This window comes from Sphaeramia orbicularis, chromosome 24 (genome assembly GCF_902148855.1).
Source record: "Sphaeramia orbicularis chromosome 24, fSphaOr1.1, whole genome shotgun sequence".
NCBI classification, from domain to species: Eukaryota; Metazoa; Chordata; class Actinopteri; order Kurtiformes; family Apogonidae; genus Sphaeramia; species Sphaeramia orbicularis.
In genome coordinates, this window is record NC_043979.1 from 14,973,507 (window position 1) to 15,001,157 (window position 27,651).

Below are 27,651 nucleotides of genomic sequence, written 5' to 3' on the forward strand. Positions count from 1 at the left end.
GATTTGACAGTCAAAGTTTTGTGTTGGAGATATTCCCAAATTTGACACCAAGTTTGTTCATTTTTACTGCATATCGGCTCCAAACATCATTTCCTTTAATTTGTCACCCGTCTGTATATCTGCTGTCAAACTGCTTTCAAAGTAATGTGCATTTATAGTGACATAACACTGGCACACAAGGTGTAATTGGCTATCAGGTTGGGTTTATTTTAAGCACTATCCAGTGAGTTGTTGTGGTTAACTTCATCAACCCAATTTGTGAACTGTTCTGTACATGTGTGTACACATCATTACTCTGAGAATGCTCCACTCCACTCAACCAAGTAGCCACTGAATGTTCTGTTACTGACTCCCCACTGAAATAGGTTTAACAATATAGCTAGAATTCCCCTTAAAGCCAGAGACAAAATAAAGATTGTCTTTGGCAACTTTACAGTGAGATGTCATGAGATGCATAAATGTGCAGCTGAGACTGATGATGCAAGTCTTGCAAAATGAAAACTCCACTAAATTTCCATCTAAGTCTTTTATTGTAAAAAGTCACACCAGTCTTTCACTTTTGTCATTTAAAGGATTAGGTTTTAAATTAACAGCAAAAAGATGAAACACAGAATTAATGCAGAGAAAACGGTGTTCGGTTAATGTGTCATGACATCAAGTTCTCTGTCAAGCAAAAGCTCGACATAATTGATTAAAATGACGCTGAAAGGCAAACATAATGTAACCTCACTAGCACGTTGACCTGTAGGGATCCACGGGTTCTAGATGTGGTAGTTTTTATGCTGTTGTGTATTCTTACATGCTGTACCGCATTTGTCCAGCAGTCACCTCCAAAGTGTTCTGGGCATAGTAATATAATTATAAGGCTATTGTATTTCAAATTACTAATATCTCCCAAAATATTGGTCCTATCAACTTGTCGTTTTCGCTAGTCTGTTCTTTGACCAAAAATACATAAGTATGACAAACTGCAGCAGTCAGCTCTTTCTGGATTTTGTGTGAATCCCAGGATACGCACACACAGAGGTCACATGGCTTTTATAATTTAGATAAACATCACTAGTTTACTTACAGTGTAAAAAAAAAAAAAGTTAAATTCAGCATCATTCTTCATTCCTGTGCTACGATTTATTTCCGACAACAGACTCCGGTTACACTTCTATTTGTATCACTTCTGCTCTTTGTCCTTCAGTGTTGTTGGTGGAACAGTGACTAGTGGCTTAGAGAACAGCCTCAGTCATGCTTTTGTTTGCCATTTCCTGTTGTGTTAACAGTGCAATACTTGTCCTTCCACATGAATGAAGATGGCTTAGGATTGTTCTTCTCAGTAGAGCTAGTACAGATCTGTGCAACAATACAGTTACATCTTCACGTTACCTCTCATGGTTCTATCAACAATTTTAGGTATCTTTGCTTATTTGCAGCATAAGTACTACTAATGGCTCCTTTTTGAGTAACATATTGATTGTTTTTATTGAATCGAACAGTCCAAGCTGCGCTGGCTGTGTGAGGAAGTGCGGGAGTGCAACAAAAGAGAACAGAACCAGAGGAAGCAGCATCATCAGACTAAGGATCAGCTGAAGGCCCTGAGGCGGAGCCGAGACTCGGAACAGGCTGCGCTCCTGCAGCGCCTCGACCAACAGGAGAAGCTGCTGCGTTCACTCAGCGCTGAAAAGAAAGGTATAAAAAACACACACACATTCATGTTGATCACACTGACTCCCAGCTGTTCTTTTTTTAGGCAGCTTGTATCAAATGAAAAACAGTAAACAAAAATTTCAGTGGTGGTCCACAATTGTAGGTGTGAGATTTTACTGTAACCAGCTCTGTATCTGAAAACAGACGGCCTCGTTAGACTCACATTCGCTGTTTCCTTCCCCTCATTTACATCTAATCACATCGTCATTAAGAGGAATAACAAATTCAAAGCCTTCGTATTATTTAAGTGTCTCTGTTCCTGATGACTTTTGTGTGTTAAAATGGCTGTCTGTGTGTGTGTGTGTGCGGATAAACAACACATAAGACACACATGTACACACACACACACACACACACACAACTCTGTGTGTTTATGATTACAGATGTTTGAGAAAGCTTCTTAATGTGTGTGAACTTTGAGACTTCTTTGGAAAATGGACTTGTTTTTCAGTCCTGAGTCCATCTTTGACTGAATTTCTTCTAATGAGCTGTACCCGCCAGAGGAAGAACAACTTGTTTGTAGCGCTTCATCTGAACAATACAGGGAAATGGGCCTAATTTGGGTTCCATTAACAGAGAGAAAAGGGTGTTAAAAGACACAGGGACGCCACAGAGGGACTGATGGGCATGGACGGGGAGATAGAAGGCCCGTGAAAACATCATTTCACTGTAGGTTTTTTAGGCGTTAGCTCTAAAGCACTGCACCGTTCTGATAAGCAATCTGATGATGCATAAGAAGCCTCATCTCCAGACCCCGGCTGGAAGTACGGTTCACTCTATCTCTGCATCCAATCAGCCATTTGACAGAAGTAGCCCTGTCTGTCTTCACTGCAGGCAAATGCACAGATATGGACTCTTCAGTAATTAGAAGGAAGACTAATCTGTGTTTCACAACAGCTACAAGATTTGCTTATTTGAACTGAAAGCATGGGAATTAAGATTTTATCGACTCTGCTTTGAATATGGGTAATGTGACTGCTCAGTGATTCTCTTGTTACGAAATTATTACAGAGCAACATAAGACTTACAAATCCATGCATGAATACATAGAGTATAATGAGCAGTACCAAAGAAAATGCACTAATGACATGAGGCATTTGCAACAGTACACTAGTGCCATGCATAATTATGTCTTTGTTTACCTGTCTGTCTCCACCAATTTAATTCCACCAATTAAAACGGGATATTTTAATGTAGTGAGATTAAGTTTCCTAAAACTTTTCAGCAAATCCAGCAGCTTGCTAAGCTTTTTTGGGTTTACTTAATTGTCTGCCCAGTTGTTATTTGTGTTTTGTTAGTCTTTTTTTATTGAAAACATGCCTTAATGCACCACTAGATGTCGCTAAATATCACACACTGAACTGTGACAGTGGGTGAAAAGTTTAGAAAGACTTTTACAGGTTGTTAGACGATCTGCTCAGGAAATAAAGACAATAAACACAGATTGTGATGAGGTTGTAATAAAATTCATAAGTACCAGTCCAGAAACTCCCAAGGCAGCATTAGTTCTTAGGAGAATTCTACATTTTCCTTGTAGCACATAATGCATATTATATTAACAGATTTTCCTTTTTTGAGTAATGTCTTGTCAATATTTAGTTAAAACAATTAAAGCAGTTCATTTACCTGAGCTAAACTTGCATAAATATTGTGGCATTTCCTTAATAAAATTCAATTGCTAAAAAAAATCAGAGTAATTTATCTACATCAAGATTTCATTAAGGAAATAACCAGGGATTGTAATTGAAAACAGTTCAGTGCTGCAGTCAGAAACAGAAGTAGGTAGGCAGTAGGTAGGCAGTGTTTGCCTTTCCTCCCTCTGGTTTAGTAAAAATATTCCACTTGCAGCCAACAGTGTTTGGAAAAAATGTTTCATGCTGGGATGAGCAGCGTTCATCACTTAACCACCACACTTTTCCATTATTCACTGATTGAAACAGGTAAAACTAATCACAGCAGGTCCTGCTGGTGGTAAGTGTCTGTTCCGCTCTTCATCCTGGTACCAACACAGTTTAAAGTTGAATATTTTTGATACTACGTGGATGTCCATGTCCACGTTGCTGCACTTGTCAAATACACAGCACTGACCTCATAAATATGGACTGATGAAATAATATGAGAATAAATCACACAGTTCTACATGAAGAAAAAAAACCTGCATGACAGATTCATTTTTAAAACATAAAAAGCGTTTGTCTCATTGTAAACGGATTCATCAGATGTCTCAGCTGACTCTGATGCCACTATGCTGACATGACTTTGACATGTGTTTTATACTCTGTGTCCTTTATCAACACAAAAGTTTTCTTATGCAATTTTTCTCATTCCAGAGCTGCTGGAGAGGAGTCGCAGTAAGGAGGAAGAAATGAGGAGCCTTCAGGTCAGTGTTGAATACAGTTACAGGTATTTACATCCTCTCATTATGAACAGGAGTCATGGCAGTGCCATGGGCTTTAAGTGATTTCTTCAAACTGTTATTTTTCCTGGGGCAGAGGGTTGTACAACATACATGTTTAAACAGGAAAAAGTTTTCCTGGGGTCAAATACCTAACACCGACTCCCCCAAGCATAGCTCTGGGCACTGCGGCCATACAACTATCTTTTATCTCATGTGACCAACAGACTTTCATCCAGACTTATTCTTATTTTTTGGCCATGTGGTCAAGCTTGGACAGCACAGCTCAGTCCATGGTGACGTGAAACTCCATTAACTGTACATAGTAACAGATGTTCCACTGATGTTCCAGCCTGCAGTTCACTGCTGGACGGTGCCGTTGTGGTCCCAGGGTTGTTTCTGGTCATCTGAACCAATTTGGTTTTCTTCCACACCTTGTCAAAGTGGCTGTATCTCCTAACAATTTTTTCCATACTGATAATATCTATATGGATTTTTATTACAACACCTAATATTTGATAATGGTAACAGTCTGAAGACTACCTCGAGACTGAAAGTCTTAAACACTATTCAGAAGTGTTTGTACATTTGGAAATGTCTGAGGTTAACATACATCAACTCTGCTGATAAATGTTGTGATCACATTTTCAGATTGTCTGAACTAATCCGTTTGTTCAGAAATGTCTCCATTCATGATTTGTACAGATCTTCAGTGTTTTTTTTTTTTCTGATCTACACTGAGTCTCTTGGACGAAGATGTCTCTGTAATAGATGATGGTCAATCTATGAGTGCCATCAAACAACCCTCTTTCATGTTGCCACTGAGAATGTACCCTCTGTAGTCAGTCATGGTCACTGACAGAACCTCTGAATTAATAATCTAACATACACCAAATCCTGTCTTTTTTCCATTAAAGATTCATATTGTACCTTGATTTTGAACAGCTGAAAGAAATCGAGAGCTCAGTTCTGCCATGACATTCATGTCCACGATGAGGGTGTGTACATTTCTAATTCTACCTGTCGTTTTTTCATCTGTTAACCTGCACTCTGAACAGTGGATTTCTATCCAGCTGGCCTCATTTCAACAATATAAGGGGAAAAAAAAGACAGCTGGTACTATTTTTGTTTATACACTACATTTTTTTTGTTGGCTTGTTTTAAAATAACTGCTGGGCTTTAGTCATCTGACTTACTGTGGTGCAGTGCTACAAACATTAGTACACAGCCCCGGGCCTGACAGACTCCTTACAGCCTTGCTTGGACAAGTAGCTAATTACTGCAGACATGAGGCCTTGGAGTTTAAAAGCCACCAGAGGCCTTGTCTCTGTCTTTCAATACCACAGCATCTACACTTGGCACACCACCAACTCACCTAGTCTGGAGTGGACTGGCCCCCAGCGTCTGACCAGCCCTTTACTCCCCATTAAACACTGAAACACATACGCACGCACCCACCCACCCACACACACACATCACAAGTGTCTGCTGAACAGTGGGTCTTTACAAGTGTGTGTATGTGTGTGTGGATACCGGGTTCCCATCTGTGGCTGTGCGATGGCACCTGCCAGAACTCGTGTGCAATTAATCAGCCCTCTCAGACCTAGTCGAGCTTTTAATTATGAAGGATGAGGTGAGAGAGATACAGAGAGAAAAGACAGATAGCATGAGGGACATAGATGAGTTTATACAAAATAAATAAATAAAAAATAAAAAGCTGGGCTTGGTCTGAGGGAGAGACGGAACCCTTGTTAGAAATCATCGTCACTTTGCATGAAGTGTGGGAGAGGCAGCCGGTGGGCAGGTGTGTGTTTGAGTGGCAGATAAGAGGCATAGCATCACTTATGCATCGTTAGAGAGAGAACATCAGTCAGAGCAGGATGAGCAGCCGGAGTGGTGTGTGTGAGATAAAAAGCCTGTTGTGTGCTAGACTTTGCCTGGCCCCCTGTGTTCCCTTCCCTTGTTACCCATTTACAGTTGGAACACTATTCCTCTCCTCTGTCACTGCTCTCCCACACACATGCACCAGGTTCCTATGCTGGTCCACCATCCTGAACACTTACTTGGACCTACTCTATTGTAAACATAGAATACCATCTAATTAGGTTCTATCTTTTCTGTTTGGTCTCTCTTAGTTTTTCTATGTAGGGAAATAATGTGGTGTTGTTTTTTTTTTTTTATCTTCACAGGATCGTGTTTTGGATCTGGAAATGGTGAGATTTTAGTGTTTTCAGTTGAAAAAAAGTTTCAAAAGACCTGGATGTTTTGTCTTGAGTTTCTAATAGTACTCCTGGTTTAATTTAGCCATGTGGGCAGTTCTGGGACATTACTGTTGACATTGAATTTAATGCAGATCGCTAGTTACCCTGCGGAAATGTAATCATTAATAAGGTACTTTACTTCATTAAAATAATAAAACATTTTTACATTGGATTATTTTCTACCTAATGGACAATAAAAATGAAAATTCCTAAAAGTTAAATTTAAATCAGACAGGTTAAATGTCACTGATTATACTCAAACACTGATTAAAAGTATGGTGATTTTAAATAATTTGTATGATTTCAGAAGTGAACTGTTGCCTGTGAGGTGTGTATGTTCAGTGTGGTGGTGTGGTCAGTTAATTGCAGCCGTGTATTACAGACTCCCATTGCTTGGGCTAATTTGCATTGATTTGATTGGAGGATGAAATCATATTCAAAGAGAGCCAATCAAAACAACACCCAAATGAACAGAGTCTGTACGGATGTAGAGACAGCTCATTGGAAACTATCCTACCCTTCATGGTGCTGCATTCAAATTTGTCCCAACTGGCTTTGCTGACCCGCATTGTCCAGGATGCTGCCAAAACAAGGCGTTCCTGTAGAAAAGATTCAAAGCAACAGAATGAATCTTATAATGTACATGCAAGCTTTTACTCCAAAGTAATAACATTCAACTGTAACCCCCAACATTTTTATTAGTAACTGTAATTTACAGATTTTATGAATTACACTTTTACCTTCACATTGTAATCCAATTTGATAACACTGGTACATATAGCTAGTTACTTTCAACAGAGTGTAGGCAGGTTGACCCAGGTTTGTATATTTTTAGTAACCCATCGCAGCCACCATAGGTTTGGAAATGATAGCTTTAGTCAAGGCTCACAGTTCTGTTAATCATCATAAGTCTTGCTGATGGGGTTAAGAACCAAGCTGTACTGACAATACAATATTGACCTCAACGTCCACACTGTTAATGTCCACCTCTAACGTCCTTAATCAGCTATTAGATGTCACACTGAAATTACTTAGCACCACTGAAAGGATATATTGACCAGGGCACTTTTTACAGGCTATTGAAAAACAAAAACAAACAAACAAAAGCAGCTGTCTGATGCCTTCTGTCCATCCATCACTATTATGTGGCACGCTTGGTCACTTCAGACTTCAATTACCTGTCAAGAGAAAGAAGAGGGATCGCCTTGGACCGCCATCAAGTCAAATAATTCCTGCTTAGCACAGTGGTTGGATGAATCGACTCTTCTCTTCCTCTCAGTCCGGGCTGTGGGGATCATCCACAGAGTCTTGTATGTCTGTCAGTGTGACGCCGCGTCACAACCACTTCTTTTGATGCCGAAATGCTCGATCTGAAAGGAAATGGAGAGTGTATTGAAACATACATTGAAAGGATGAATAGAATTAAGTGGAGCTAAAGTAGTTACTTATTCAAAGATTGTGCAAAGTGTTTCACAACAAAAGGCCTCAATTAGCTGTTGAATTGACTCGGCACTATGACATCATGTTGGCTACGACACGGCTCGACAAATGAGCACATTAATTCATACCACAGCAGCTGTGAAGACAATAGAAGCCAGGGAAAAGGCTGTACTCAAATAGTATAGATGAGCATCGACCTGTGTGTAGTGACGTTTCCTGAACCAGTGGCTGCCACTGGGGGGTAACAGTGCACATTTAAAGTCTGGGCAGTAAAACACATTTAAATATTCAACCATTTTGACTGATCTGTACATAGTCTTAATAAAAGTTGGTAGTTCAGTTTCTAATGCCTAACATTTCCCAGTCTGTCTCATCATGTGGGGAGACATAAATAAAACATTACGGTGCAAACAGCGTCACTATTATTTAGACAGTACATCCCATTATCGGTGCTAATACAAAGACATGAGTAGACCCTTAAAACCCACACACACCACATCCAGCTGTGCAGCCGTCATCAGTAATCATCTGTTCCGATGACCCTTGACTAGTCAGAACGTCTCATTTCACTAATGCGTGTTTCATCGATTCCTCCTTCCTTACATCTCTTCTTTCATCTTTTCTGTGGTCTGAAGAGGGAGGTGCTCTTGAATGAGGAGGAAGACTTGAGGGGAAGGGTCGATATTAAGGGATTTGGGATATGGTGTTTAGGGTTTACTTTGTAGTACCGCATGCTTGGACTGTCCATATTCATAATAGTGTTTTCTCTACGTGTTTTATTTCCTTTAGACATTTACATTTTAACAGTATTCGTGGCATCACTGCGCTGTCATGTCATCCTCTGCTTCCTGTTCTGACCAGTGACAAAAGACGATATCTAAAATATTTTATAACCTAGAACTTTAGCAGATGTATTGACAACTCTGTTCAATCTTTCTCCACACAGACATGTTTGTAGGGCAGCTGAGTGTTGTGGTGGTGATAGTAGATCTACTAGAGATTGGACAATACTGTTGCTACTGTGGGATCTCACATGGTTCCATGTTGCAGATCCAGTTTTCTCACTTGGTCGTGTTATTTGGACAAGCCCAGCTGCTTAGCACATTAAAACCAGTAACACTTGAAAACACTGGTCTCATTTGTATTGCAGTTTGAATCACATGACCAGACATTTTCCACTCATTTTATTTTGGCTGTTATTGTTCTCAGTTCGTGCTACTACTGTTGGTATTTATTTTACTCTAGTGCTGTCTCATATGAGGCAGCTATTTTTTTATGAAATTTTGCTGTAAAAGAAAATAATCCAATGTGATAAAATAGAGTACAGTTATTTCACACTATTTCATAGCTGGCTTTACTGATATAAACCCCTACTGTGACACGATGTGAAAGAAGGTTTAGTCTCTATCGCCTACTCTGAGCTAATAGATGACGTGTGTTTGACACGCAACAAAAAGTTCACTTAAAGGTTAATTAATTGCTTGTATGTTTGTGTTTTTGTGTATGTGTTGGTGCCAGAACACAAGACTAGCCCTGGACCACTTAGAGTCAATTCCAGAGAAACAGTGTTTGATGGAGAACTTCAAGGATTTAGAGGTGGGTTGCACTTGGTTCAGTTTAGCTTGAAAGGTGATGATAAAATGAAATGCCCTCGAATGCTGCAAAAGCTAAGAAACTTCCTATGGTGTCAATTAAGCAGAAAGTAAATGCACAGGAAATCACAACAGGATGCCTTGTAAGGCTTTGGTGAAGGCCAGTGTTAGTGTGTTCATCTAATTAATAATGTTCCTACATGTACTTTAGGTGCTTGTTCTGTTCTACTCTCCACTAACTCATTTGTGCTTGGTTTACGACGGTCTCCCTTTTGTGCCTCCAGGAGTCACAGCGGCAAAGAGAGCTGGTAGAGCAGCGCTACACCAAGTACAAAGAAATCGTCTGGGATTTGCAGCACCAGCTGGACGAGTCTAAACGCAGGATCCAGGAGTACAGAGTATGCCACACACAGTGTTACAATGCTGTAGCATAAAAAATGAGCTTTATAATGCCTTACAAGAGGCTGTAGTCCCAAACAGCCCACACCTTTTCTATTTCAGACACTAATTGCTCTGCTGTTGAAATAGCAGAGGTTTGGATAAGGATAGCCTGACTTTGAGAGCCATTTATGAGTCTAACTCGCCCACATTGCTGCCAATGTGTGCACCTCACCTAATTTGCAACTTGTATGAATAAATGAATAATTCCACATGCTGGTAATGCATCATGGGCTGACAAAGTGGGCCAGTCTCAGGCAAATGGCACAAATGTACACTTAAACAAAGACCTGAGTTTTGACTGAAATGTTACTGTCTTTTACTGGTAATTGCTAACGTTATCATTGCATCTAAAAAGCAGTCGAGGGAGCCATCAAGACATCATTGTTGACAGCTGATTGCCATCAGTAGTTTGCAACCCTCCCTAAACAGCCATCGCGTCACTTTTAAAATGGGTTTAATCTGCCAGATTACCCCTCTGGTTTGCCAAATGACTCCCGTGTTGAGCAATAAGTGAGGACTGCATTAGCCTAATAGCTGCTGCCTACTCAGAGTTTGTTTAAGGAAAAAAAAAAGAATGGATTGGATGTCTTCACATGACTTCAATCTTGATCTGAGTCCACAGTATCGACTACAGCAGCTTCATCAGCACATTTAGTAATCTGTGCACACCTACCACCATGTCTCAGGTAAGTGAGTGTTTAAGAGCAGCTGTAAACAGTGTATTTATTTAAATGTTCTTTGAATTAATTAGTTAATTAATAATCTGTGTTCTGTGTGGACTGTACAACCAACCAGACAGAACTCCTACATTTCTTTATAACTAGGACACTTACTTAATAAATGCCATTATTATTCAGAAGTCATACAGGTATATCACTCATAAATAGTAATTCTGCTTTTGGATTTTCTGAATTAGGTACAATTGCAAATGTACTTCTGGTTTGTTTTTTTTTCACCTATACTTAAATATTAAAACTTGAGTAAGATTTTGGACGTGGACAAACATAACAATGCTAGTCCATGTCTATGACTTGATCTTCAAGTATTAGATCAAGTGAAAAGTGAGATATTTTCTCTACTTTGCTGAGTGTTTTTATCTTGATCAGTACTTTAGTGCTTTCCCACACTTTTATGGTCCCCAAAGTACTTAAACAAAACCTTACATTCACCCATTAACACATACTCTCATATACCAGTAGGCGGCTGTGGCCATGCAGGGCACTGCCAGGCCCTTCTGGGAGCCGACCCTTTGGTCCTTGGACGACCAACGCTCTACCAACTGAGCCACAGCCACCCCAAAGAAATATATAATCTACTGTTACGAAACATAAAACTTGGCACGCAACAAACTAATACTATCCACTAATCAAATTATTATTTCATAAGTTCATCTTGTTTTCACCCTGACATTAATGTATTCAGCATCACAATAGAACACCCAGTTTCCTCTTCCTTTTCACCACTGATGTGAATAGTATGACGTTATTTGGGAAAAGTAAAACAGTCAATACCAGGAACAGGAAAATAGTTTTCTTTCAGACCACTTGAATTACAATATGCTGAATGGTAATTATGGAATTTTTGCTCAGCGATGCCAAAAACCTGTCATGAACTCAAGCTTTAAATCCTCTCATCATCCAGGACGAGAAGCTGGACGCCACATCTCGGAGCCTGAGACTGGCTGCTCTGTCTTCCTCCATCAAAGGCCCAAACACATTCCTGAACAGCTCGCTGAGATCTGACACATTTTGTGAGTATTTATATACTGCAGCTGCACAAAGTCTGCTCTGACACCTTATCTATTCGCTGATATGATGCCAGTCTTGTTTTTTCTGCTCTTCTGCTTTGTGAGATAATTTGACAACGAATGTGTTATTTTTAAATATTCTGTATGATTCCATCTTCAATGAAAATCTAGGTCATTTTGCCAAATCAATGAGGATTATTGATTCACTTTATTACACGTCACTCACTGTCACAATCTGACTCTGATGATATTCTCAGAGATGTGGTTATTTGTCCGTGTGGCTGAGGGTCACTTAATTCATCTTCATTATGAAGCTGAAGTTGTGAAATATATGATAAGTAGCAGCAATGTAAGAAAACAGCCACATTTCCATTCAGCGTTTCAATGCGGTGCCCAGGGCTCCAGTCAACTAAACTTTTCACTGATGTTCTGAAAGTGTCTGTGTTGCGCTGCCAGTGGCTCACAGCCAAAATCACTTGTAGCACTTCCCTAAGCTGCTTACAGATATCTGGCACTGTGTGACAGAGGAACATTCCCTGTTGCTCTGTTTGTTTTACCTCCAATTCTTATGGTGGTCTACAGTGTTTCAGCACTAGTCTTAATCTAAAGTACAATTATCACAAGGATGGATGATTAACTCTGCAGTAACAGGTCGTTCAATCAGATATAATACATTTTACATAAAAACATTGATACATGTGTACAGCTGTAAAAAGGACGCTTTTTGTCTCTAAAACTGACTGTCCCTCTTTTTGTTCTCTCCTCGCTGCAGCCCCTCCCAAACGCCTGACCAGCTCAGACTTGGATGACTCCACAGTGAACGGGACCAAACCCCTCTCAGATTAGCCCGACCTCCAGTGAACCTTTATCTGTATCTGTCCAAACCCAAACACACGGTGCTCAGTCCAGCCTGATCCTACCTGCCTGCTGCTCAACCAGAACAAAGAGTGACCTGACTGTACTCGGAGGCCTTGCACTCAGATCTAATCCTCCTCGGCTACCTCAACCAGGCAATCACCGAAGGTGCTCCAGAGCACGGGGCAAAGACTGGGGTTTTTACAGCCAACTTTCACAAGTACTCGAAAGAAGAAAAGAGTTTTGACACTGTAAAAGAGAAAATACACTACTGTATAGTACTTGACATGTTATTTATAAGAACTGAGAGTGAATGTATTTAATGGATGTGAAAAGGGTTTGCACATTCAGGAGGAAACCAAAACAGTTACCTTTTTTACTACTACATATAACTGTTCAGCAGCAGTTCCATATTATTTATACTATGACCAGCCTGGACTCTCCATCTGTCACGCTGATTTGTGCTAAAATTATTTTGTCTGCCTCGACTCAAAGTGAGAACAACTGGTGCCTTTTGGAAAATATGCAATTGTGTTTTTTTCCCCACACATACTATGTTGGCTTTATCACAAAAATGTGACAAATCTGTGCTTCTATGTTTTGCCACTGCTTTTAATGTAATTAGCCAATTTTATATTATATGACTTTTGTATTATTACATCATGCAGTATGTCTTTGCAAAAACACATTACTGAAAAACACAAATGCCTATTTTTTAAGTAATGTTAAGGAAGCGTATGTACTAAAAATAAATATGGCAGAACACTTGACGTCCCCTTGTTTTCAGAGTGAAGTGTTTGCTTTGCAGCTGCTCAGAGGCTCCAGCTTCTCCCACTTTTACTTTTTCCTAAAATCGTTCATTGCAAAGAACAACCTGAAGCCACCCAAGAGAGACGTGTCCTCTTAATTTACTGCTAGACTTCAAAGCCCTAAACAGAGTACCTGCTGTGTAAACATTTCTCAAAGTTGTATGTAATGTTGTTTGAGCTGCAACGCCGTAGACTCTAAGAAGGTAAGGATGTGTACAGTGTAAACATGACCAAACCCACTCAGACCGACCTCCGTGGACCCACTGATTAAAGGACTGGACTCAAACACAGGCCTGCTGATCCAACGCTGCCCACTGTTTTTAGCCAGAGCCCAGTGGTCAACACTTCAGTGGCTGATTAGTAATTGGAGTAAATTACAGTACTAGGAATAATTATTTTCACAGCAATCAAGTGAGTCTTTAGTTTCCCTGGAGTCACTTTTAAATACGCAACAAGACAAGCTTAACTTCCCAAATGGAACACTGCACACACCTTTGCAAATCCAGGCTTGTGGGTTTTTTGGGGCTTTGTATGCCAGCTGTACAACACAAATCCTCTTCTTTAAAGACTCCTCCTCCTCTTTAAAATCATCCGCAGGTTCCTTTTGTAGTGCAGCCTGTAACATTCAAAGAGGCCAAAAATTAATTGACAGTTAAGTAGTTTTCTCTATGAAAATCAAAGTGTGGGAGTTTTGGCATTTTGTTAAACACACTTGAGTGTACTGTACATCCTGTGAACAGCACCACTATCTCTTTAACATCGTTTTCAAATGGGAAAAGCTTTGTATTTAAAAAGAGGCAGAGCTATAATAACATAATAACAGAAAGTGTTTTAAATGGTCCAGGAGATGACAGGTCTAGTCTGACAGAATGTGCCTATGTTTTAAGAAGTGGCATCCAGAGGAAAGCAAAGCTCAGCCAAGCTTACAGCAAAAATGATCTGCGAAGCTGTACTAAGCCTTTGCTCAATCCCAGTTCCCCTCTTAAGTTCTAAGTACATTTGGAAAGCCGAGGTCCAGAGAAAATATTGAATAGCTCTCGGAAAGAATCAGATCAACCACACTTCTCCTATTACTTCTTCCAGTCAATTCTTCATTTATCTGACATGCACTACTGTAGCTGCCTCTACACGCTTTAGCTCTAAATACAGACAGAGGATGTGTTCACAACCAATCCAAGACCGGGTGAAAGACAAGTCAACATTGCACTGTGATACAGAATTAAGGATTGTTTTGCTGTGTAGTTTCCATTTCACCTGTCAAATGAGAACAGATGGGGCTTCAGCATCAATATTTTTATTCCCTGAAATGCTTCAAACTTGTGCTCTTACTTAAATTGAAAATTGATGAGTAATTTCTGAGCATTGCTCCTCCCTGGTCATTCATTACAGTATTGATATATTCTCATTTGTCTAAATAAATCACATTTCCTCGGCTTGACTCTCAGTCACTCACAGAAAACCTAATGTACTTCTTTATACTGTACATCCCTTGGAAAGTGTCTGCTTATCTAAGCTATATTAGGTTGCAAAACACATGCAAACTCATAGATCAGTCCTGCTGTTCCCAGCAGACTAGTTCCCCCATTTACATTCTGCCCCATCATTAGTCCAGCTTTACTCCACTTTGTCAGGTTGAAAGATGGTAATGAATACATTCACAACTCTCCATTGGTTTGTGTTTATTTGTTTTTCCAGGAGAGGAAAGTACAGACTGAGTTAAAAGGACTTTGTAATCTGCATTTGCACATGCATGAGAAACTTAACACACGTCTGTCTGAGCTTGTCAAAATAAACTGCGGCATAACATTGAGAATGATTTGAAATGTGGCAGCTGTATTCAGGAGGACTCGCTGAATGTGTCTCTCCCTTATTGTGTGAATACAGAAAGGCTGGGAAATCAGGTCATTAGCAGGGTGATGCATGTTCAGAGCTGACAATCAGCAGATGCAAACATGGGCCCGAAATCACATTCAGGCGCCCTGATGATCTCTCGGTGCATTCTGTGTACAAAATGCTGCATGACAAACATTAGGCTACGGTAGGAAATTACAAAATATGGCCTGCCTTCTACTTAGTGTTGAATTCAATGTGGCTGATCACCAGTGTGACTCATTCAGGTGTTACGTCAGTGGGTAATGACAGAATGTGTTGACAACAGCGGCAGTATTCAACTCCTTCAGTGAAAGTACTCATACATACATGAAAATACTCCATGACTAAACACAAATCCAAAATGACTTAAGTAAAAGTAACATCAGCAAAATGTATATGAAGTTGTGCTACAGTGGTCGCTGTTGGTGTTTTCAGATTTGTTTGCCTTCATATGGTTAATGTTGGGCTCATTTGACTACTTTATGTGATTGAAGTCAGTGCAGAACCGCAGGAGCTCAAAAAAAACAGGCCTGTTTTCAACTGTAGGATAATGTAGGGCTGCACGATTAATCGATTTTAAATCGAAATCGGATTTTTTAATTAGTACGATTTTTAAAAAAGGGAAATCATAAAATCGATTTCATCTCTCTCGTACCTGCGGGCCGTGCGCTTGCGGGCTCCCGTAGGCTCCTCCTCCTATCAGTGACAGCGGTCTGTCACAGAACTCCGTGCAATGACCGGACTTTAAATGTGTTCATGAGCCCGCAGTACTTATAGCAATGTAAGCCGTGGCTTCACGCACGGATCCCGCAACTGAAATAGAACTGCATGCGGATCACTCATCTTCCGTTGTCCCGGATCCGTACCGTACTGTCTTCTTCCGGTCCGGGTCTCGGGGTCATCAGCCTCAGCAGAGGAGCCCAGACAGCCCTGTGCCCACACACATCCACCCGCTCCAGGATAGAATCCCTCCAGCGTGTCCTGGGTCAGTCTATTCCACGCACGGATCCCTCAGTTTAAACAGAACCGCATGTGGATCACTTATATTAACCTGGTCCACGCATGCACGCACGCACGACTGATGCCTGTCACTGACTTACATTGGTATCACTTATGTGGGCCCAGATACCCAGGAAAAAAACAAAAAACAAAAAAACAATTAAAAAAAAAACAACAGCAACACACACACACACACACACACACATATATATATATATATATATATATATATATATATAAATTTAAATAATTAATTTAGTCCTCTTACTTGCTAAATTTTTCATTCACAAATGTAAGTTCTGTAACACAAAAACAAATATTATTTATTTTTTGAAAGATGTTGAACTTTATTTAAAGCTGTTAGATAAATCTGGAAACAAAAAGGCTATAAAAAACATAAGTATTTGCTCTGATTTGGACATTGTATTATAGTGTATTCCCCCTGGCAAACTTATGTTATTTTCTTGTTGCATACATTGTTTGTATACTCTATTTCATTCAATAAAGATTTAATTAAGAAAAAATAAACTTCTGGGGGTTCATCACGCGATACCATCACAGATTTGAGGTCAGAGCAGTGCCTTGCATTGTGGGCTGCTCACAAAAACGACATGCTGACTTCTGTTGTCTTTTGTAGTTTTACCCAAAAATCAAAATCAAAATCGAAAATCGAGTTTTTAGAGGGAAAAAAAAAAATCGGGATTTTTTTTTTTGCCAAAATCGTGCAGCCCTAGGATAATGCATTTTATGATGAATCTATGAATTTGGTTAGCAGAAGGAGAATCTTCTCAACCTTCCCAGCGTGCATCTGGGAGGCAGATCCATGCTGAGAGACTTGGGTTTCTCTGATCCCGGTTCTGTTTGGTTCTAGACTCCACCCTGCCTGTGTCATCCAGTGTCTGTGTCATTTGTTGTTCTTTCACTACAGTGTCCTTTTCTTTTTTTTTTGTCCAATAATCCCAGCCAGTCAGTGGTGTAGTCCAGGGTATATGGCGGTACACAGAGTATACCTACTTATTTTTCAGTCAGCATTGAGTATACCCATTTCTAAATCCCCTTTATGTGTATACCATTCAGTAGTATCTGAGCCAAATTGCCCATGTTTTCCCCTAGGATGGTGAAGCCATGACCCGCCCTACTCTGCCTCTAATTGGCTAGTACTTGGTACCATCCCCGATTAGATTGGTTAACTTTAGGCATGAGGACTGATGAGCCAATCAGTGGCAGAGTAGGGCGGGTCATGCTGAGGAAAATATTGCTAATTTAGTGCTAGAGCCAGAGCTCTGCTTAGCGCTGGCCATCTCTGGAACCTAATTGGACACCTCAGGTGCCAGTGTCACCCCAGTAGATTGACAGGTCACTGCATATCTCATTGACAGATGCGCGATTATTGGAAATGCGAATGAGAAAGGCAGAATAAACGTCTTTCAAATGAGTGACACATATGGAGAGAACCTACTTTGATGGAATACATAACTCTGAGGTAAGTTTTAAGGTGGTTTTCAAATGAGTCACTGTTTTAAACTACTGGCCATATGACTGCACATTTAGAACAAAAGTGATTTCGTTGCCTATAGTTCAACTACGCCAGTAGGCTTACATTATGAAAAGCCAACGTTATCCTATGTTTGATGTTGAATACATCTGACATTCAATGCAGCTGCTTGTGTGACCAATAACACCTACAAACTGCTCCTGATCAAGTCATGATAATTTTTAAATGGTGAGCAAATACTACTGATGGATTTTTGGGTAAACTAAATAGAGTAGTCTTATATATCACTGTTTCTAAAACGCTGTTTTCTGGACTACTTAAAAAAAAAAAAAAGGGGGGGGGGGGGGCAAAAATTGAAAGTATACTCACTTCTACCACTACACCGCTGAAGCCAGTCAAGGTAGATGAATGTCTACCTGGAGCTGGTGTAAAGTTTTTCTGTCCCACTGTTGCCTTGGGCTTGATCCTGGAACATTTGTTGGGCTTAATTGAAATGAACTGAAGTGTTGTTACTAGTGTCTAAACTCATCATCAGTACAGTAAAACGTATCTAACACGTTCATATTCCCTATCAGCAGGTGAACAATCCAAAGCTTTGTGAATTCTGTTTCATAACAATAGGAAGAGCTTAAAACCAACAAAAAGATCACAAGGCTGTGTTTTCATGGTCTGTATTCATACTGAAAACCAAAATCAACAGAGCTTCACCCCTCACTTTGTAACAAGCATTTCCAATCCACACATTTGGATTTCACTGGACAGGAAAAACTGACCTCTAATTAAAGACGTCAGACAACATTCACCTCTGAGATGTAGTGGAGTATAAAGAATAAATACATGAAATCAAAGGACCCCCTATTTTGACCTAGGTACGACACCTGAGTAAAATTCAGAAAGCCCTTATCAAATAAAACAGAAGGTCAATGTGCATCCAAATACAATTAGATGTTAAATATCAAATAGAAGGCTAGTCCACAAACAAAAACAGATGCTTCCAGTTAACTTTGATCACACAGACACTCCGTTACATCAAAACAGAACATATAATCACTTATGTCACTTAATAATATAATTGCACTCTGCTGCTATAACTCAGAACATTGCATTACCCACTTAAAAGGACTTAAGACTATAGTCATTACTGTCACCTGTACATTCTGCATATTTGACACTGGACTCACTTTTGTGTGTGCGTGTGTGTATGTGTATGAGTTTTTTTTTCCTTGAGTATTTTTACATTGTCTTTTACTTGACTGTTTTATGTTTATATTTTATTCTTGACTGTATAATTGATGTGTGTATTTTACTTGAGCACCTTACAGAATGTAAAACCATCTTTCGTTGCACTGTACAAGGGTATTTTGCAGTGACAATAAAGCTTATTCTATTCCATTCTCTGTCCACATTTCTGCATCCGTCCTAATACAGCTGGAAAAAGAATTTCATTTCAGCTCAACAGTGTGAAGACAGTACATCTAAAAAAAAAAAAAAACTGCAACATTTGACCAAAGCTCAGGACTCATTGCCAGTGGTTTTCATGGGGATTGAGAGCTGTTCACAGCATGATCTGTGGTCCAGGTTTTCTCTTCCATGGTCCAAAATGTCCTCAACTGTGTGCATCGATCAGAGTAAAACCACATCCCAGAAACACCTTCGTCCTGGTTGGTTACAGGTAAGATGTAAACAGTCATCGCAGTGGGTCACCTGGGTGAGCAGAGCGTGTACTTCCACCCCCATGCCTCCCTTACCTCACAGGTCTGATGTACTCAACTACTTAATCAACTACTCACTCATCCAGGAACACACTACTACCTGCTGCCTCTGCAAAGTTAAAACCATCACAGGAGATCTATCCCACCCTGCCCATCACCTGTTTGTCCTGCTGCCTTCTGGGTACACACCACCGGATTTACCAATAGCTTCTTCCCCTGGGCTGTGTGGACTGTTAACACACACCATATCTCAATGCAATGTGCAATAAACCACTCACCAGACATATGCCTCATGTTTGGCACATGTATGTTTACATTACTATATTTGCACTTTTTACCCTCAGCCACACTGGCCGCAGGGTATTGTCATCAGTTGGTTGTCTGTCTGTCCAAAAACTTTGCCGTACACTGATAAGTCAGGCCACTGAGGGCAGTAGTATGCCTGATAAGTCAGGCCAAGGGTTTTCAAGTGCGAGCAAGTTATATTTTTTATACTACTTTTATGTATTTTTAAATGTTTTACCTTGTGATATATCTCTAATTTGCACATGAATTTATATTTCATACTACTTCATATTCTTTAACCCTTTCATGCATGAATTATGAGAACCTTAGTCAATATTTTTTCTGGAGTAATTTTATTCCTCTTTAGGCATGAAAAAAACAATGCAATTAAGAAAAAAAATTATGAATCTATTTTTCATGGAGTTAAAAAATGTCCACTCAGCTGGACATTTTTTAACTCCATGAAAATGTAAATAATTATTGTAAAATACAGTTCTTCATCTTTTCATGGTCGTCAGATATAACCCATTTGGACGTTCAGAGGCTCTGTAGTTACCGTGGAAACACCGTCATCTTCTACAACATTGATTCACCAGTAAAACCCATGGAGTTGGATCAATGACACTGGATAGACACACTTAATTTATGATAGATTTGCTGAAAAAGTCACCTTTTTCCTGTTTTCCCTGTTTCTGATTTAATAACCTTTGAATTTACTCTGAGTTTTAATGAACAGCAACATGATCAACAGATTAAATATAATAAAATACCTACTTTACACTGAAAAAACGCTAAATACAGAGGATAATATAATAATAAATGGTGATAAATCACTTAAGAAAGGTTAAATAGAGAGAAAAAAATCATTTGGGAACTGCCATCAAAGAAGCGCTGGGTCTTTATGGGTTCGATATTAACATTTTATTTTCTAGCCTTTATATTCACTCATGCAGATATTATGCAGGTACTATTATAGAAGTTCAGATTAAACTACATTATAGAATAGCTGTCCACTGTAGTGACCACTATGCATGAAAGGGTTAAAATATGTATTTTTTTAAATTTTTTTTATTGTGTTTTATTTAGTTGTATAGTACACGGTCGATGGAGACCACCTGCAATTTCGTTGCACAACCTGTGTAATGATCATGAAGCCTATTCCATTCTATTGTATTCTGTTCCGTTCTATTCTGTTCTATTCAAATTCCTATAAAGATAGCTAGCTTCTAGAGGAGCTCATGCTAATCCAGGAGCAATACAGTTAGCTTCATGTTAAGGTGCTGCTAGCATTGAAATAAATAAAGTCATACTTCATTTTCAGCTTAAAAATGCAAACCTATTCATTCGCCTTTTCTATACAGATTCAGTAAGATACCGGTTCTAAGGTATTGTTGAATTGGGTCAAGATCCAGTTGTTGTGTTGCCTCAGAGCTCCAAGGCAGATGTCTCATCTCCTAAAGCCCTGAGGACTTCATAAATGTGTGCCACTGCTGACCGAGCACAGCCTGTAACATGATGTATACATAAGCAGACAAGCTTATCCTTAAACCCTCCCTTGCTAATACGGCGCTTCCTAAAGTAAAGGCTCATTGAATATTAGCCCACTAAAACAGCCATTAGTAAACACAGCAGCGCCTTAGTGTTGCTTCTGCCTCTCACAGCCAGTCAAACGGCGCTGGGGTGTTTGCCACCGCTGCTTTCTGCCGTTATAGTGCTGGCGTAAGTCTCTGCAGCCATCACCGAGGCTGATTCCCATTAGAACAAACCTATTTGGCTTGCATTACAAACCCATTCAATCAGGCAGCCATGCTCTGCTTTTTCGTTTAGGCCCGGAGGCTGAGAGTGTATCCAGCCGCTGTCGTTCAATAAGTGAATAGGGTTATTGCAGCTGAGTCTCCGTATCAACCTCATTTTCTCTTGAGCTCAGACAAAAAAACAAAAAAAAAAAAAAACGTTTTTTGTGCATTTGTCGTGCAACAATTTGTATTTAGAATCCATTTTGAAATCAGATGAAGGGGTGTTCACTGTGTTTGCACATTGAATATGCAGCAGTCACAACTGAGTGGGGTGATTTCCATGTTTGATGGCAGACAGGTGCGGAGGAGCAGCCATTCAGGCCCCTGGTCACGGTGCCAGAATGACCTCTCCTGGCACCATGAGTGGGAGCCTCATCACGTCCTTTATGTGACGCTCGAGTGCCATCACTTGTGAGGACGTGCGCTAAATCACATGGAGAGCCTCATGACCAGACGGCAACTGTTACGACCCAGTTGTGAATTGACTTGAGTGACGGCGCCGTAATAGTTGCACATTCAGTGTCATTTAGCACTTATCACTCATTGAAACACAGGACTATGTGATTTGCCTGCAAAGGAGGTTTAGAGACCGCGACTACATAGGACCCTGGGAGAGTTGGCGTTGAATTCCCTGCTGTTTTCCTCCAGTGTACATTTGTAATTAGCTTATTATACTTTTATTTCACACTGTTGTCATTCTGAAAAAAAGGCTTTGGATCAAATCTACAAATCAAATACAACAAAACCTGCTCTGTGCAGCTGCTGTGATAATATCAGATAATATCTGAGACCAACTGGAACAAGCAGGAATACCATTTGGCTAGCTTAGAGAGATTTGAACAGCTGTGGGAAAATTATGCTAAAAATTGGTGCAGTGAAGAGTTAAACATCATTATGACAGAGCTGTCGGCAGCGTCTAAACCCAAAATTTCAATTATACTAGGTCAGTAAATAATTGGGAGGGTTTTGTTGGATGCTGATTTACACTGGGAGACAGTAAACATGGATGCAAACATGAAGTGAAACAGCAGCAGTGTGGAGAGGGAGTGGGGAGGGGCTGTCTTAAGGCAGAGAATTCTTCACTGCATCTTCAGTTGACAAACTTACATTTTTCTCACTGTGGATTAGTTTATATCAAAGAAGGTACACTGTGAGGAGTGCTAGTGAGCAAGGGATAGCAGACGCAGCATTGTTCAGAGCTCATTAGTACAATTTCTCCATTATTTCAGCCCAAGTATTTAGTCTAACAAATACATCTAGTCTTTCATTTAAACTATAGAAACAGTCAGACAGTCCTTACACAGCTGTCTGTGTCACTGTAAAGAGCCATGCCTTCCAGTCACCTTTAACAGATGCTTTATCTACTCCTTGCCTATGGTCATGGCTTCTGTCTCTTTAAAGACATGTTCATTAATGGCTCCTTTGCTTTAGAGCAAATTACTCAGAAATCCAACATAACCAGGTCACACCTCTTCAGGTTCACATCTCCAAATGTGTCACTCAGTTCCCTCCACAGCCTCCAGATTCAATCGATGACATAACATTATCCAGAAGGGAAGAGACCGGTGACATGGATTCGTTATTAATGACAGAATACATGACAAGTCTCAACTCTCTGAAAGGCCAGGGGGGCCGATCTGGGCACAGAAATTTAAGAAACTGAAGAGGAGATGGGAACACATTCATCTTCAGTGTGGATGATGCATATTAATATGCAGTTAAACTACACTAAAATTGAAGGAAATTATTCCCCTTTGCATCCAATATCCCATGTAGCCCTAGGACACCCTAATTAACATGTTTTGGGATCATCCCATGTTACATAAATTTTTGGTAATTAACATTTGATATGGTTTTCAAAACTAGTGATAAATCCTTAGAACCACTGCTTCACTTGGTACGGTGACTCATACTAAAACAACACCAAACTAGAAGCACTCGGAGAGCGCAGACCTCCGCCAAGGCTGATCAGTGGCCCCCCCCGTGGGCCCCCCCACCCCCGATCACCACCAAAATTTAATCATTTCTTCCTTATCCCATTTCCAACAAACCCTGAAAATTTCATCAAAATCTGTCCATAACTTTTTGAGTTATGTTGCACACTAACGGACAGACAAACAAACAGACAGACAGACAGACAAACCCTGGCAAAAACATAACCTCCTTGGCGGAGGTAATTACATATGCTTTACTGAACTATGACCAAATTTCACATGTTACTTACTATAGATGTCCAAAACAGTAATAGTCATCTTCTGTTTGTACGACAATTTTTATATGGTATTTGGGATTTTATTTGGGAGGGGATTGATGCTTGACTTCATAGAGACATGAAACTAATGTATTGTACTGTTTCTGGCAAAATGCCACATGTAAAGTGTTTAAAGCAGTGCATGACTTTCATCACAATTTTTTTCCAAATTTGTAAAACCCCAGTGATAGCCTAATTATCACTCATCCATTAGTCTTTCCATGCTTACGCATCTGAATCACTTCCTTCGTGGTGAACAACTTTGAAGATGACTCCATCATAAACAGAGTCCGCATGTTTACTTAACAAATCGAAATGTAACTCGGGCCTTTTCAGAAATTTTGTTGCAACATGCATTGTGTGAATGGGAATTCCACAAAGCCACAGCAGCAACAAAGATGGTGACCAAGCAAAAGCTGTTTCTCACAGATTCGGCAAAAAAATGAGTCAGATCACTACAATGTAAAACTATACAGTCCACCAGGGTTATTTTAAAGAATGAGTACAGTTGGTGGATGGAGGTAGAGGCAAAATTTAGATTCAGCACTCACGAAGAGACAGCAAAATTGCTGCTGTGTGGAATTCCCATTCCTGCAATGCACTTGTGGACTGTTTATGAACTCTGTTTATGATGGAGTCATCTTCGAAGTTGTTCACCGTGAGGAAAGTGATTCAAGTGCATAAGCACGGAGAGACTAATGGATTAGTGATAACTAGTCTATCACTTGGGTTTTACAAATTTGAAAAAAAAAAAAAAATGTGATGAAAGTCATATGCTACTTTAAAGTGTTTTAAAATTAGCTTTAAAAATGCTTTTACTACTACTACTATTATTATTATTATTATTATTATTATTATTATTATTATTATTATTATTATTATTATTATTATAGTGGAATAGGTTTACTTACCTAGTATTTTTTTGTTCAATGATGACATATACTGTGAAAAGTTCAACTTAATAATGCCTTTTTCAATTCTAAAACACTTAACATACATAAAACCATTTCCAAATCACGACTTTCAGACCAAACAGTATAGCTTTATTCCTCTCCACCAGAGGCTGTTGAAAACCACCACTTGACAAGGGAACATTGTCAATTATCCCAGACACTTAAGAAACACAAACCAAACACAGATGAGCTCTCTTCATAGTGCTATAGTACAGCTTTACAACATCCTCACCTGAGTGTTTGGTCATCACGTAAAAAAATGGAAGCAACGAGAAACATACCTAAGACACAGATTCCAAACAGGCTTCACCACTCCACTACTAGATGATGCTGGTAACTACAAGAAGAAAGTCTCAGAAACAACATCAAACACCTCAAGGGATGTTTCAACTGGAGTCTAATGCCTTAACCTGAGACACTGCTAGAGGTGAACGCCTCCACCGTAACTGTGGTATTTCTAACTCTATAATCCCACTTTGCCCTATTACCTTCTTTCACTCTCTGCTCCCACTGCCTTTTTATAACTGTGCATTAAAACAATAAGTAAATAGACTTTAAATCTTATGCAGCAGACTGACTTTTATCAGGCAGGATTTTTCCCCTCATCGCCCTAAGTCACCTACTGATTATAATGCTCCAACATTTGCACAATGGATTAGGGACATGTTGTACTTCGTTAAGTTGGAGAAGATAACATATACCGTTAGAGGGTCAGCTGACAAGTTTAGTGGATTGATATGGCAACCTCTAGTTAGTCATGCTGATGCTCTAGGCTCTGATAACATTACAGCTGAGTAAAGTCTTGGTACATTTGTATGTAACTCGGAGCACTGGAAGTGAAGCACTGGACAGATTCCTGATACATCTGAGTGTTCACATTTTTCTGCCTTCCCTGTGCCTGCATGCCCTGGATAATTATATACACTTCTCTAGAACTGTCATAAACACATTTATTTATTTATACCTTTACATTACCTATTTATTTATTCTTTTACATTTGTATATTTATGCTTCCTTCTATGGTTTGGTTGGACTGAATGTGGCAAAGGATGGGGGGATGGGGATATGTTAAGTCCAAAAATTCAGATGTCAGCTTTGTTTAAAAATATATAGATATCTCTAGTCTAGCTTCTGAATGTATGAGTTCCCAAACAGCTCATCTGATTTTAACAGCATCTATTAAACATCTTGAAAGTTATCTGTCATTATTGCTTCTAATCACATTATATTTTACAGCCATTGTAGCCACAGTCACCTCCACAGCAGCTTAAACCTCTTGAGGTTCACTTACCCTTCTTCATTCCCAGCCTCTGTGCTGTCCTGCCTTCTTGGCCTGTACAGACAGGAGTGGGGCCGGCCTGAGCTGGGGCCCTGGGGAGTGAAGCTGCAGCTGAGATACTCATTGCTTCATTGGGATTCTCACAGGATCCAATCACACAGTCAAACTTGGACTGGAGGACCGTCTCCCTGGGTAGCAGATACCGGGCATGAACAGATAGAGTTTTGAACATCATTCGCTGACACATACAGATGGACACACAAACATACAGTAGAAATGTGCAGCCACGTACTCATGCACCCTCCACTGGCATCATACAGCCTCCGTCTGTCCTAACAAACCACTGATGCACTTGAGTGCAGAGCAACTGGAGCAGTGTTTTGGTGCTTCACCGAGAGCCTCCTGGGCACTTCAATCAACCTACTTGAACTTTCTCATGCTTTTAACAATTGTTCTTTTTTTTTTTTTTTTTTTTTTTTTTTTTTTAGAGGAAACCATTTGAGGTAATGTCACTGTAATGCCAGTAAAATTATATAGAGTTCATGCAGATTATGTTAGTAGATGCACTTTAACAAATAGCTCAAAATTACTCTAGATTTTGGTGTTTCTTCTTCAAAAAACAAGACTTAATACTTAATATGACCTGAATGCATTATATATGAAAGTCAATGGGTTCCCTACAGTCCTGAGCTGCCAGACCTGGTCCCTAGATGGCACTGTGTCCACTAGCCGAGGAAGCAGCCCTGCTGTTTATCATGCAGCTGTGACAGCCTGTAAAAGCTTTTGTCAGTGGAACTGAAGATTTAGAGGCCAGATTAGCGCATTCATATCTTGGCAGTTAATTAGGGCTGAGGAGCTAACTGAAAGCTTTGGCTGCTGAGTGATGGAGCGAAAGAATAAGAGGAGGGGTGTTCCTCGTGGGGAGACGCAAAAGTGAATTAAGTGCACATATATACACCTGACTATTCTGCTAATGTATCACTGTGTGCACCCGCTGAGACATATGAATATGAATGACAATGCTTAACACATACTTGTGCAACCACTATGCCATTTTGTGAGCGTCTTTCAACTTTGATGCTACTTAAAAATGTCTATTATGTACACACACCTCCATCCACACAGAAACATGCACAAGCTTTATTTGGAAGTTTGTGCATGTGTGTATGTGCACGCCCTTCATAACACTGGAGTTAAGGTCGGCAGACTCATATTTTACCTGTCAGGACTGATCACCATCGCCTTCACAGTTGCTTTGCGTTTGTCCGTAGAGGATACAGCATCTCCCCTGAATCTTTACCGAGAGAGAAAAAAAAGCTGCATGTCTACAATCCATACAGAAGAGCCATAAAATGCTACAGCTGCAGATATTCCCAGTGCTAAGGATGTTTTACAGCACCCTGCCTCAGTGTAGGAAGCAACAAAAACAGATTTCATCTCTAATCACTGACAGAACTGATGTATTGCTCTTATAAAGCTGCTGTTTATGTGAAGGGAAAAACATGCCATAAAATGTTTAAGTGGAATTAGCCAGTTCATTAGTTGAAGTAAAATTTCATGGCAGGTCAACTGTCAGGCTTTAAATGCATGAATTGGAGCCGGGCTGCTCCCTTGCTGGCGTTCCAAAGACCTTAAACAGGGCAAAGGCAGAGCTAATGCAGTCAAACGCACGCACAAATCCATTTGGAAAAGCCATTAGCAAATGTAAATTGTTTTTCTGTCAATTAAGATATGAATTATCCAGTCGACATCAGCGGGATTGATGTAATCT

General features: G+C 39.9%; 1 protein-coding gene and 1 long non-coding RNA gene across 2 annotated transcripts in view; one reads left to right on the plus strand and one right to left on the minus strand.

The window, feature by feature from the left end:
* The window catches only part of cep128 (centrosomal protein 128), a 47,912-nt gene extending 34,713 nt beyond the window's left edge, over positions 1-13,199 (plus strand). Inside the window, exons 19-25 of the mRNA XM_030127831.1 lie at positions 1,488-1,680; positions 4,029-4,078; positions 6,283-6,306; positions 9,313-9,390; positions 9,671-9,784; positions 11,469-11,577; positions 12,347-13,199. Coding sequence (XP_029983691.1) covers positions 1,488-1,680; positions 4,029-4,078; positions 6,283-6,306; positions 9,313-9,390; positions 9,671-9,784; positions 11,469-11,577; positions 12,347-12,420 — 642 coding nt within the window. The 3' untranslated portion in view covers positions 12,421-13,199. The remainder of the gene's footprint in view (positions 1-1,487; positions 1,681-4,028; positions 4,079-6,282; positions 6,307-9,312; positions 9,391-9,670; positions 9,785-11,468; positions 11,578-12,346) is intronic.
* On the minus strand, positions 1,533-26,334 carry LOC115414629 (uncharacterized). Its single transcript, XR_003934688.1, has 6 exons — positions 26,173-26,334; positions 25,893-26,068; positions 13,731-13,854; positions 7,533-7,724; positions 6,872-6,953; positions 1,533-1,668 (listed from the first exon to the last, which is right to left on the minus strand). It is a non-coding gene; the product is annotated as an uncharacterized LOC115414629 (long non-coding RNA).
* Positions 26,335-27,651: the final 1,317 nt, after the last annotated feature.